At 44.8% G+C, this 14,087-nt stretch overlaps 1 protein-coding gene across 1 annotated transcript in view; it reads left to right on the forward strand.

Moving 5' to 3' along the window:
- The window catches only part of LOC139272935 (collagen alpha-1(XII) chain-like), a 317,348-nt gene that overhangs the window by 29,591 nt on the left and 273,670 nt on the right, over positions 1–14,087 (forward strand). Inside the window, exons 4-9 of the mRNA XM_070889065.1 lie at positions 5,967–6,110; positions 6,679–6,735; positions 9,139–9,402; positions 10,913–11,077; positions 12,254–12,427; positions 13,727–14,017. Coding sequence (XP_070745166.1) covers positions 5,967–6,110; positions 6,679–6,735; positions 9,139–9,402; positions 10,913–11,077; positions 12,254–12,427; positions 13,727–14,017 — 1,095 coding nt within the window. The remainder of the gene's footprint in view (positions 1–5,966; positions 6,111–6,678; positions 6,736–9,138; positions 9,403–10,912; positions 11,078–12,253; positions 12,428–13,726; positions 14,018–14,087) is intronic.

Consider the following 14,087-nt stretch of genomic DNA (forward strand, 5'->3'; position numbering starts at 1 on the left):
ACCTCGGTCTGCAAGCTTGGGAACATTGAGCGAGTTGTCAGTCGTCAGTGACGACATTTTCCACTCGCGGCCCAGACGGAGGGGAAAAAAGTGCCGAATGGATCATTTCTGATCCTGTAACAAGCATCACGGGAGCCAGTGCTGCCGGTGTCTAGACTGATTTAAAAAATGATCATCCTCTGGAAAAATGCTTTCCAGGCCATATCCTGCTCGTTGCCACTGATGTGAAATCTGTCATGTACTGGGGGGACCTGCTTCTCTTCATTTCAGCTTCACATGTGGTCTCCATTGTGAGCAGTGAGAGCAGAGGAAAGTAATGGAATGTCGGCAGAATTCCATCATCTTTCTTCCTAATGCAAATTCCTTACAGCACTGTGCTGCGGTGTTGGGTTGGGGGTGGGGATGGGGGGGTGGGGGAGTGGTGGAGGAAAGGTATTAATCCATTCCAGATGGTGCTTTTTCCATTGCCTTTGCAAAAGAGCTGAAAAGTCTTCAGCTGGAAATGCAGGCATTTGCAGATGGAAAGTCAAAAAAAAGATGACAGAGACTCGTTTGGCCATCGCATCTCATCTCTCGATCTTGGTATGGGACCGCACTTTGAACTTCCCAATTTTTGTTTGTCTCTTGCTACCCTGCTTCGCAACAGGGGGATAAGTTTGGAAGAGCCAGTGCGATTCAGTACTGAAGCTGAGAGAAATTGGTTCTAGGTTTGACGTGGGCAATGCACATTGCATCCTTGTTCGTTTTGAGCCCTTTCTACTTATTGGAGTCAAAGTAAAACTCATGGTGTCCAGCACAGTAATTCCTACTGGGTCCATCCAAGTTGATTACTGTTGTCTTCTGTTCCAAATCTCCTGGGTTACTTTGACTTATTATTTAAGTTTATCTTATCCCTCCCCTATAATATTCCACAGATCATGATGAAATCCTTTCAAAATCTTCTTTATAAGACTTATAAAGTTATGGTTCATTAATCCTTCCTCGAAGCTCATCCACTTGGTCTTATCTGTGCCTTCTCCATGTTTTTATGTATGGAATGATTAAACCCAGAACACTATGTGCAGCCTTGCCAGTGCTTCGTTAAACCTTTGCACAATCTCTGCGGGATTGTACTCTGCTGTTCTGTACTCTATGAGCCTTTCCACCCCCCTCCCCCTCCACAAAAAAATGTCCGAGGCACTCAAAGTGGTGAGTCAGCCTGCTATCTGGCACAAGCTCAATGGGCCTAATGGCCTCCTTCTGTGCTGTATCATTCTATGATTCCATGAGCTATTACTCCAAGGTGTCTCGCTAAGTTTCCCATTAGTAATTGTTTCCCATTTATTTTATGCACATTTATTCAACTAATATGCATTCTTAACATTTATCAGATTAAGTCGCATTTGCCCTTTGTCTGCTCAATTGCAGACTTGACCAAAATCTTTCCACAAGCCTTTAGGTGAATCCTCTACAGATAACTTTCTTTCGGTATTTTCAGCACATTTGGCAAGCCTCTATTGCTTTCAGTATCCAAATCATTTATTTATATTGGAAATAATTGAATCCAAAGCACTGGCTCTGCAGAACATCAACAGCTCTCCCAATATGATGGACCCCCAACAAGCACTCTCATTAATTATTTTCGAACCAATGGCTTATCCAAGTCCCTGTTCTGTGCTGGATTCCAGGGGCTTTTGAGTTCAATGAAATTTTACCGAAAACTTTATGAATGTCCAAATATAGTAAGGAGTTCTTCCTCAAAAAAGGCAAAGGAATGAAGAAATAAAGACTTGCATTTATATAGCGGACGTCTCAAAGCACTTTTCAGCCAATTAATTAATTTTTGGAGTGTAGTCACTGTTGTAATGTGGGAAATGCAGCAGCCAATTTGCCCACAGCAAGCTCCCACAAGCAGCAATGTGATAATGACCAGATAATCTGTTTTTTGTTATGGTGATTGAAGGATAAATATTGGCCAGGACACCGGGAATAACTCCCCTGCTCTTCTTCGAAATAGTGCTATGGGATCTTATACGTCCACTTGGGAGGGCAGACGAGACCTCAGTTTAACGTCTCATCCAAAAGACGGCACCTCCGACAGTGCAGCACTCCATCAGCATTGCACTGGAGTGTCAGCCTAGAATGTTTGTGCTCAAGTCCCACAACCTTCTGTTTCAGAGGTAAGGATGCTACCTACTGAGCCACAGCTGACACTGAGGTTTTAGCAGTCTGGATTTTCCTCTTCCAAGTACATGCTGGCTATCACATTAAAATTATTACTGTATAAGAACTCATATCTGACCCCTTAGGATGCATTCTAGCTTTTTACCTGTGCCTAAACTGCCTGTAGTTTCCTGGATCAAATTAGTGCCCACCTTAAACATCGGCGCTACTTTTCTTTGGTTCCAGTTCCAGAGTACCTGCAGTGGCCAATGATCCCTTCATGACGATAGCCAGTGCCTTTGCAAATCTCCTAGGGGTCACCTCTGGTGCCTTAAAAAACAGGCCACCTGGCTCAAGAAACTTGTTACTCTCAAGTCCCTGTCAGCCACCAAGTACCTCCACCACTCCAACTCCGGCATGCTCCGGACACGGACGGGCAAGCTAGTGTCGCTGGTATATCATTTTTAGAAAATATTCGTCTGATATTCTTTAAGAAGTTCACTTTTCTAAAACCATCTGTTTTTGCTAGACATATCACTGCTGTAAGGTTGCCAGAAAGTCTTAAATTTAATCATATAATGGTGACTGGTCCCCAGAGGATCCACTGCGCTAATATTTTTAGATGTTATTCTCTTGTAAGTATCAAATGGAGGTATGAATTTCTCCCGCTGGATCAAGAAGCAGTACTGTATTAAAACACACTTCATCGCAAAGAGTTTGACCACTTTTTCTTTGCTTGGCGAATCTCGCAGTGATGAAATTGGGGGTCATTTCGTATTTGGCCGATGGTGTAAGATGGATGATAGTGAGTTGGCAGCAGTCACTTTTCTCCTCATTTTTATTTCCATGGAAGTTAACGGGGTGCAGATTTGCTATCACCCGTTTTACACTGCTGCACAGTCACGATCTACCCTCATTGCCTTTAACACCTATCAAGCTACCCCATTAACTGGTTCATTTGGGGATTTATTTCCCTCGATACCCTTACCCAACAAAAATCTATTGATCTCAGTCTTGAAATTTTCAATTGACCCCCAACATCCATAGCTTTTTGGGCGGAGAGACGCAGAAGGAAGGAGTCCTATCATTAGTTAGAGAAATTGCTGGCCTGCACTCTGAGGACATAAAAAATGCCAATTGTCACTCACTGCCACGAGAGCTGGGTGGAGAGGTGTCTGATTACAGTGGTGACCCGAGCAGGTTCATTCCTGGGCTCCAGCCTGAATCTCTAGCAGCTTCTCTGCACTCAGAGAGCGTGCGATTTCTCTTCCTTGGGGCTCAAGAGGTCACAATATCCCCCCCACCCCATCAATGTTTATAAAAACTTTAATTAAAAAAAATATTTATTCCCGGCCCTTCCCACCTCGTTTCCTGGATTCTTTTAAAATCAGAATCACGTACATAGTTTTTGAACCAGTTTGACTCTGAATTGTTATAAGGGGGCATCCTTACCTGATATCTACACATGATACTTAGCCATGATGTGACATGGCTGAGATAGGAAACCCACTTCACAGGGAAATTGTGTGTTTTTCTTGTGAGTAATATATATGAAATACATTGTACATGGCAAGGCCACATTCTGGATGTTATTCCCAAAGAACTGTAGTGTTCTGTTTGCGCAAAGGCATTCCCTTGTGTTGAAGTGCAAGAAGCATATCACTCGGGGCCATCCCAGTGGATAAGTAGACAGCATCGGAGTAGTGTGGAACCGTGAAAAGCAGGAAGTTTTAAGCCGTGAAGGTCTCAAGGTCATTTCCCAGTCTGTGCTTAATTAGTAGGGGTGGGATGGGAGGAAGTGGGAGTTAAGGCTGACACAGCTGGGTACATCAACTCTGTGCTATGAGAGCAGTCAAGATCAGCCAGGGTTTCAGCTCCCGATTGTGATCCGAAGATCCCTGTTTCAAAGTATGTGCGTGTGGCTGGTGAGTGATGGCTGGATTAGGTCGGCAGAAATGTTTCCTTGAAGCGACCACGCAACATTCTGGAGCTCTCGCTCCCGCTCCAGACATGAGGTGTGGTGAGTGGAGCGAGCTCGGGAGGAACAGGTGACTGTGGACCTGTGGTCCCCAAAGCTCTCCCCCACTGGGGGTTTTCCTCACCTCATGTCTGGGTTTGTTGTAGACTCATTGATAGAAATTGGTCGCTGGTATTAGACAACGGAGGAGAAATTCGCCTGGTTCGCGCATCCCATTAGCACCTGCGGAGGGTGGTAACGGGGCGCTATGGGGTTACCGACCGGGCACGGCAAATTCACCGATGCCCACGAACCTCCCTGGCAGTTCTGCGCTAGTGCTACCACTTACCGCCTCGCTCTCTTGCGCCTCATAGATCGTGATATCATCCGGTACGCAGCCCGGAATGTGATATCCGTTCCCACCCCCTGCAGCATCACCGGACGTCATCAACGGCAGCTGCAGGAGGCTTTGTCACCTCAGCTGGCCATTTGGGGAGTGATGTTTAAAGGCAGCGCTGGTCAGGTAGGGCAACATTTATTTCTCTCCCCAATCTGGTGCCTCCTGATTTCTTTTGCTCCAGCAACTGCTCAGCCCTGCATTCTCTCAGAGTGCTTGGGGCTGCTATGTACATAGCGCAGATCCCGTGGCCCCACAGACACAGCCTGAAGAGTGATTGGACCCATCATTGGCCTATCCCTTTAAGCGAGGGAAGGAGTCTCTAAAGATGGCAGCGTTGCACTGAACATTGCTCAGCGCTCTGCCGCTATCATCCCTCTCACTCCCTTTAGCGCTCTAAGGGAAGTGGTAGAGCTTGATTTAGCACTCCATTTCCCTCTTGGCGCACTACAGCTGAAGTTCCTGGGAGCAGCAAATTGTTTTAACCTGGTGATAATTTTACACTCCTTCAAATGTTATTACCCAAACGGCACATTACACAATTTCTAGCCTAACAACTCCATTATCGTTGTATCATGCGACTACTAGGATGGTAGAAGGTGAGCAAGACAGACTGTGTTCTTTTCTTCTTATGATGCTCCCATGGTCCAATAGTCTGACATTCACTGACTTGGCCCATTCAAGAAAACTGCCCACTTCGATTCTAGAAGACGGCTGCCACATGTAGGGCCAGTGACAGGGGCAGGCTGAAAACATGGCGGAGGGATCAATCCAAAGAGGCCACGCTTGCAGGTCCCAAAGGCCTGTTCCTCATCTTAAAATGCCCTACAATTGCCTGTACCCAAGCACGAGCCAACCGGGTCGATCTTACGACTGCATGCTTGTGGGGTGGACCTTCACTAGCAGGATGCCGTGGGTGTTTGCTCCCCTGTGTTTTCCGATATTTGATGGGGATGCACTAGCAATGCGCCTGTGTCGATGCGAGGCTTCTCAAGGGGAGCCCACGATGGGAAAATCGGTCCTACCCCTTCCAGGAGAGGATGGGGACAATGAGGGAGGAAACTGGAGTCATGAAATAAAACCAAAACGCATCTTCCTGAGATGGAATCCGTTGATATTACTGGCCGTGACGACTCTATGCAGGCCTACTGGTCCTTAATTTAACTACATGTAGTGGTTGCTATGGAATCAATGCAGTCCGGGATTTTTTTATTTCTTGAAAAGTCCTGCGGCAATTTTAACCTAACTCCACTATCTGGAACTGACAATTGCCCACTTTTACTTTGGATCCTGTTAGTTTCCCTTCAGGCGGGTTACGTTAAAATGACCCACCAGAGTTTATTGTAGTTTTATAAAAGCCACAAAGAATGTTCCAACGATAATCTTATTTTTTTAAGTTCAGATACCAAGAGGAGGAAATTGTTTTCTAACATGTGCCTTTTTAAAAATTTCTCATATGTGCTACACCAGCTGGATCTGCAAAAGAACTTATATTGCCCCAGGGTGCCAGCAAAACCACATTAACGGACCTCATTCCCGATGTGGAATACGTGGTGACATTAATTGCCTTTGACCGTTCATCGGAAAGTGTACCAGTCTATGGACAACTCACAAGTAGGTACAGACTGCATCTTAAGGTTTTCTCTATGGGGTTGAGGGTCTCGCCCCGTGCATAGATGGTACCTTTTACAATACTTGTATGCCATGCTATATTCACACCTCCTTTTCTAATGGTAAATGTCCTGCACGAAGAGCACAAATTGGGCAGATACTTTGGTCAGAACCTACAGGTCATGAGTTAAAATTTCATCACTGGCAACTTGTGAAATTGAATTAAATTAATCTGGTAATGTCTGGGCTGGCAATAGAACAAAAAGAATGAGCATGAAAACTGCCAGATTGTTGTAAAAACCTGACTGGTTCACTCAGGTCCTTCAGGGATGGGAACCTGCTGTCCCAGTCTCGACTACATGTGACCATCTCTGCTCCTCCTCAGCGAGGAATGGATGCGAGTGTACAAATATAATGACAATGAGGTCCACCCATATTTACTCTACCCATTACTTTGAGTGCACCACAGCCCATTGTAATGTCCACTCCTGGGGTTATTTAGCCGTGGTTAGTTCATGGAATAAGAATGAAAATATTTGCTGGCTTACGTATTTATTTATTTCCCCCCTAGGTCAGTCAGGTCGCATACCGACTAAACGGCCAAAGAAAATAGAAGACCCTTCTCAAAGTAAGTTTGACGGATTTGTTTTTAGTCTCCTCAGATATATTTCCAACTCATCTGTATGTACAGATTCAGAATCTAAAACAACAACAACTTGTATTTATATAGCACCTTTAATATAGTAAAAGGCCTCAAGGCGCTTCACAGGAGCGATTATCAAACAAAATTTGACACCGAGCCACATAAGGAGATATTAGGGAAAATGACCTAAAGCTTGGTCAAAGAGATAGGTTTTAATGAGCGTCTTAAAGGAGGAGAGAAACGCAGCGTGGTTTAGGGCCTTGGCAGCTGAAGGCACGGCCACCACTGGTGGAGCAATTATAATCAGGAATCTCAGAGAGTTATAGGACTGGAGGCGATTACAGAGATAGGGAGGGACAAGACCATGGAGGGATTTGAAAACAAGGATGAGAATTTTAAAATCGATGCATTGCCGGACCGGGAGCAAATGTAGGTCACCGAGTACAGGGGGGTGATGGGTGAATGGGACTTGGTGCGAGTTAGGACACGGGCAGCAGAGGTTTGGATGAGCTCAAGTTTATGGAGGGTGGAAGATGGGAGGCCAGCCAAGAGAGTGTGGGAATAGTCGTGTCTGGAGGTGACAAAGGCATGGACGAGGATAACAAACTACTTTCAAATAGTACTCGAGGATGAAGCCACATTGCTCTTGTGTTGCCTGTTGTTACTGTCTGGGCAGAGTGAATGTTGCTGTGCCCCCTCCACCCTTCACTTGTAGAGTTGTGTGAGAGCAGAGGTTGGCTCCATTCTGGAATGCTGAAAGCCAGTTGCTGTATCTCTGACATCATGGCACTTTCTTGAAACCAGCCCCCTTCATCCAACAGGACATTTGTTGATCCGTGTTTATGCGGCAATGCTGCTGTCGGCTCCCTGAGTTAGGGGACATTTATAACTTGCCATGAAGATATGGAAAGAGATCTGTAAGTCTCTTATCAGCTACACTCCTTCGATAAAATAGCGCTTCGAGAATAACCCTTTACAGAGAAGTGCTGGCCAGTGTCCAGTCCGGAAATGGGAGTAGGAATATATCAGTGTTGTCCAATTCATTAGCACCAGACACATGTGGCTAATTACAATTCCAGATGTGGTTAATTGCATTTCTGATTAGTATGTGATCTCAATACTCGTATCCACAGGCTGTATGCGTGTGATCGTTAACCTTTCTGCGCATTTGTTGGTATCACGGTAAGATGAAAAGCAGAGTGTGTGCGTGTTTCTTGATTGTTGTGAGCACTTTACTTCCATGGTTACTGACTGGTGGTGGATGTTTGTTAAGTAGGTTGGTTAAGTTCTTCGGCAGGTCACTGTTATAATTTGAAATCTTTCTCATTTAACCAAAAAGCACGAGTCGCTCACACTCACGCTATAAATATGAGACATAAAGCATGGGCAAGAAAGGCCCATTCCGCCCCATCAGCCTATCCCCCTCCCACATGCTAACAGCTCTACCACAGACTTGGCCTAACCCATTGCTTGTCCTGTGGAACATTTCCGCACCGTTTCTTCCTTTTTCTCCTCACGCTACCTGTACGGTGTGAGTGTGTAAGGCGTTTTCTACCAAACTTAGTGCATGTGGCTATAACGGAGTGGCCATAGCCTCACTTGTGGCTAGTCAGCGATTCCCACTGGGCAACGCTGGAATAGACAAGCAGACGTGCAACAGCACATTAGTCAGTGGCAGATCCTCTGAAGCCTGTGTGGGCGAATAAGCCTCAATTGTGTGGCTGACCTTCATTTACAACTTGTTTGATCAATCACATTGCAAGTATATAGAATCAGGGAATGATACAGCACAGAAGGAGGCCATTCGGCCCATCGTGCCTGTGCTGGCACTTTGAAAGAGCGATCCAATTAGTCCCACTCTCACAGCTCTTTCCCCGTAGCCATGCAAATTTTTCTTTTTCGAGTATTAATCCAATTTCCCTTTGAAAGTTATTAGTGAATCTGCTCCCACCACACCTTCAGCCTGTGTAAAAACAATACTTCTCATTTTCCCTCTGGTTCTTTTGCCAATGACCTTAAATCTGTGCCTTCTGGTTGCCGACCCTCCTGCCAGTGGAAACAATTCCCCTCTGTCTATTCTATCAAAACCCCTCTTGATTTTGAACAGCTCTATTAAATATCCCCTTAATCTTCTCTGCTCTAAGGAGAACAACCCCAGCTTTTCCGGTCTCTCCACATAACTGAAGTCCCTCATCCCTGCAACCATTCGGATAAATCTCCTCTGCACCCTCTCCAAGGTCTCTCCACCCTCACAGACACCATACCTCACTACTGGCGGCAATGTTACGTTTCCGTATTTATCTGCTTTGGGTGTCCTCGATGCTGTGCATGGACATTAATTGACATTAGCTGCCATCAATAATCTGTTGCCTCCTTCTGTCCTTTCAGAGTGTTCAGCTAGTGTTGTGGCCGATTTGGTTTTGCTGGTCGATGGATCATGGAGCGTGGGGAGGGCCAATTTCAAAAGAATCAGGGAATTCATCTACTCCCTCGTGTCTGCGTTTGAGATCGGAGACGACAAAACCAAAGTTGGTATTGTGCAGTATAGTTCCGATACAAGGACAGAGTTCGAATTAAACAGATACAACCAGAAGCAGGACCTGCTGAATGCAATTACCAACCTTCCCTACAAAGGCGGAAATACCATGACTGGTACAGAATCTCATTTTTATTCTGCTTGCAAATGCCTCAGTTATAAACTGAGATTTGAAAACAATGTAAGGTTAAGAGTAAGTTACAGAATCTCACCCTGAGAATATAATGGATACCTGGGAGTGAGTTACAGGCTGGAATCTAATCGAGGGGTTCGGGTGATTTATATATAGAATAATGGATACGTGGGAGTGAGTTACAGGCTGGAATCTAATCGAGGGGTTTGGGTGGTTTATATATAGAATAATAGATACCTGGAAATGAGTCACAGGCTGGAATCTAATCGAGGGGTTCGGGTGGTTTATATATAGAATAATGGATACATAGGAGTGAGTTACAGGCTGGAATCTAATCGAGGGGTTCGGGTGATTTATATATAGAATAATGGATACATGGGAGTGAGTTACAGGCTGGAATCTAATCGAGGGGTTTGGGTGGTTTATATATATAATATTAGATACCTGGGAGTGAGTTATCGGCTGGAATCTAATCGAGGGGTTCGGGTGGTTTATATATAGAATAATGGATACCTGGGAGTGAGTCACAGGCTGGAATCTAATCGAGGGGTTCGGGTGGTTTATATATAGAATAATGGATACGTGGGAGTGACTTACAGGCTGGAATCTAATCGAGGGATTCAGGTGGTTTATATATAGAATAATGGATGCCTGGGGGTGAGTTACAGGCTGGAATCTAATCGAGGGGTTTGTGTGGTTTATATATAGAATAATAGATACCTGGGAGTGAGTTACAGACTGGAATCTAATCGACGGGTTCGGGTGATTTATATATAGAATAATGGATATGTGGGTGTGAGTTACAGGCTGGAATCTAATCGAGAGGTTCAGGTGATTTATATATAGAATAATAGATACCTGGGAGTGAGTTACAGGCTGGAATCTAATCGAGGGGTTCGGGTGGTTTATATATAGAATAATGGATACCTGGGAGTGAGTTACCGGCTGGAATCTATTCGAGGCATTTGGGTAGTTTATATATAGAATAATGACTACCTGGGAGTGAGTTACAGGCTGGAATCTAATCGAGAGGTTCAGGTGATTTATATATAGAATAATAGATATCTGGGAGTGAGTTACAGGCTGGAATCTAATCGAGGGGTTCGGGTGATTTATATGTAGAATAATGGATACCCGGGAGTGAGTTACAGGCTGGAATCTAATCGAGGGGTTCGGCTGGTTTATATATAGAATAATGGATACCTGGGAGTGAGTTACAGGCTGGAATCCAATCGAGGGGTTCGGGTGGTTTATATATAGAATAATGGATACATTGGAGTGAGTTACAGGCTGGAATCTAATCAATGGGTTTAGGTGGTTTATATATAGAATAATAGATAACTGGGAGTGAGTTACAGGCTGGAATCTAATCGATGGGTTTGGGTGGTTTATATATAAGAAATGGCAGTGACAGGAATCTCTTAGCAGCTTAATTGACTGATGCGTCATTGTTTGAATTGACTAATTGCAATGGACTAATTTTGGTTCTGAAGGTGAAGCCATCGATTACCTAGTACAGAACACCTTTAGTGAAGCTGCTGGAGCAAGAAAATCTTATCCCAAAATAGCCGTCATTATCACGGATGGGAAGTCCCAGGACCCTGTGACAGAAAGCGCTAAAGCTCTTCGCGATATCGGGGTTGAAGTATTTATATTGGGTAGGTTGCTTTTATACTTTGAATTCTTTCATATTGAACCAAAGCATGCACATACTTACCATCCCTCTCACACTGCACTATAAATACGAGGACACAAAGCATGGGCAAGAAAGGCCCATCCTGCTCCCTCCACAGACCGCATAAAAACTGTTCTGCCACAGACTGGACTGAACCCATTGAGTGCCCTGTGGAAAATGTCTGCAATGTTTCTCCTCCTGCTGCCCAAGATAAATAAACCAAACTACACGTTCGATCCCACATCCAAAATTATACATTCAAGAGCTGCTGCTTTCTTTGGCATGATATCCAACTGTCAAAATCCATCCAAGACTTGAACACTTCTCCCGCATCTGGGGAGACTCTCTGGCACCTCTCTCTCTCTCGCACACTCTCTCTTTCACTCTCTCTCTCTCACTCTCTCTCGCTCCTGGGCAGAATACAGAAAACTGTTTGCTTTCTCATTAGAAGCCTTCTCCTCACCTGCAACCTTCCTCACAGCCGCTCTTTTTGTTTTATCCCTGAGCACGAAGATCATTGCTCCTCATAACTTTCTTCTCATTAGTTCCAGGGTCCAGACACATCATCCAACATTCTTCTCCTTCTCTATTTTTTGTACTGTCTTCGGCTCCAACTCGTTCTATCCCAGAAACGCAATACTGTGGAACTCTTTACCTCTTTCATCTTTCTTTCATACTGTGCACAAATTGGTTGCTGTGTTTCCTACATTACAACTGTGGCTATACTTCAAAAATACTTCATTGGCTGTAAAGCATTTTGGGATGTCCTGAGGTCATGAAAGACGCTACATAAATGCAAGTCTTTATTTTTCTTTCTTCTGCATATGGGCTAAAGGCTTTTAAGCCCCAAGTCCGGCACTACCTAATTAGTCCTTCTTAATCTATGTCTTTCTGAATTATGGGCCGATTAAGTAAATTTGCCTATCAAGCAACAGTACTTTAGAATAATTCATTGGATATTGAGATCTTATGCACGTTTCTCATAGATGTGAAAGGTAACATATAAGTGCGAGCTATATCTAATGGGAAAAATAAGGATCTGATCAAATCATTATTGACCTACAACTGATGCCTCCTGACTGGATTGTTTTGCGGTGCAAGAAAAGAGCTAAAGAAAGTCTTTATTCACTCCAATATGCTTATCTTTTTCTTCCCTCAGGTATCAAGGGAGCAGATTTGGACGAATTGCAACTGATTGGCTCCGCCCCTCTAAACAAGCACGTTTTCAAAGTGGCAGATTTCGACAAGATCAAAGAAGTCCAGGATGAAATAATCAGCCTGGTGTGCACTGGCGTTGAGGAGCAGCTCAGTGACATCGTGAGTGGGGAGGAAGGTAGGAATTCTGAACAGCTTCTTTCTTCCCACTTAGATTGAGTATTCATTGTCCATGTGCATGAACCTCTGCAGATATTTGCCTGAAATATCTGTGTGTGGTGGTGGGGGTGGGGTTGGGGGGGGGGGAGGCGGTGTTCTCTGGCAGGAGTTTGGTGGAATGTCGTAGAAACAATGCAAACGGCCAAAAATGTCCACCAGTCATGTTTCTCCAGGGGTTGCACCAACAAAGCCAAGGTAGAAAGATCTGGAGAACTCAGCGGAAATTCGGGGCCATTGTTTATTGTGTCTGCTCTTGATGCTTGACTACTTGTTAATCAGCTTTTTCAGTGTGAACTTTGGGAACTACAGTAAGGGATGTTTGTACTGGGATAAGAGGCAATTTTCTGCTTCAGACAGTGTAACGAAGATGACACACAGCTCCTAATACTTTCTTTGACACTGGTAATGCCTCCCCTCTCCACCTTGCCCCACTCAGTAATTGCCCCTAATGCTCCTTGTGCTGCTCTTGATATATAGTTGCTCTTCTGTCACAGCCTAGATCGCCCACTGGTGGTTGCCTGATTTCGGGGGACCAATTGGACAAGCCAGTGGCAAATGGGACAGAGATCCATTATGTTGGAGTCCAGTTGCCTGATTGATCCATCAGTTTCATGCCTGCACCTTGGTTTCCTGTCCCTTCATTTTAGCCTCTCAGTTTTAATCCTCTGCCCCTCCAGCCATGCTCAAGGCTGCAGATGGGCTGAGTTGCCTTCGGGAAGCTTTTTAAAGAATCTCAACATTTTTCACCCGACTGTGACGTTTCCCTTAAATTCGCCCCATCCCTTTAAATTAGAGCAGTAGTGTGCTCCTTACACCTGTCCAAATCTGCACCTGTAGCGATGCTCCTTCAATAACCATTTCCACTCACATTTGAGTCTTTTAGCCATAGGCTTTGCCCACAGCTGAAAATTTAGGTTCTAAGTTCACTCTTCTCGGATGTGCCTCTGCCCGAAGCATTATTGCTGCCACAGGGAGTAGTTGAGGTGAATAGCACAGATACATTTAAGGGGAAGCTAGGGAGAAAGGAATAGAAAGATATGCTGATGGGGTTTGGTGGGAGGAGGCTCGTGTGGAGCATAAACACCGGCATGGACCACTTGGGCTGAATTGCCTATTTCTGTGCTGTAAATTCTATATAATTCTACCCTGATGAACTGGGTCAATCAAAAACCGAACTCCATAGATCTTTTTATATCTACATTATATACAGAGGAGTTTGAGGGAAGTCTTTAATGCTTTTTTTTTCTTGACCTGGCAGTGGTCGAACCACCTACCAATCTGCAAGTCTTGGAGACGGCATCGAAATTCATGAAGATCACTTGGGATTCGTCGCCTGGTCAGATCACCGGCTACAGAATCCACCTCATTCCCATGGTGGCAGGCATCAAGGAGCAAATCATCAATGTTGACTCCAGGACCAGGACCACAGTGGCTAAGGACCTCACTCCCGAAACTGAGTACCAGATTAATTTGAATGCCATGAGAGGGCTTGCATCCAGTGAGCCTGTGATAGCAATGGAAAAGACACAACCCGTCAAAGAGTCGGTTGGTAAGTTGACATCAGTGTCCTACAGGATCCAATATGTACTCATCATGCACACAGAGAAGGAGCAAGTTGT

This window comes from Pristiophorus japonicus, chromosome 9 (assembly GCF_044704955.1).
Source record: "Pristiophorus japonicus isolate sPriJap1 chromosome 9, sPriJap1.hap1, whole genome shotgun sequence".
Classification (NCBI taxonomy): domain Eukaryota; kingdom Metazoa; phylum Chordata; class Chondrichthyes; family Pristiophoridae; genus Pristiophorus; species Pristiophorus japonicus.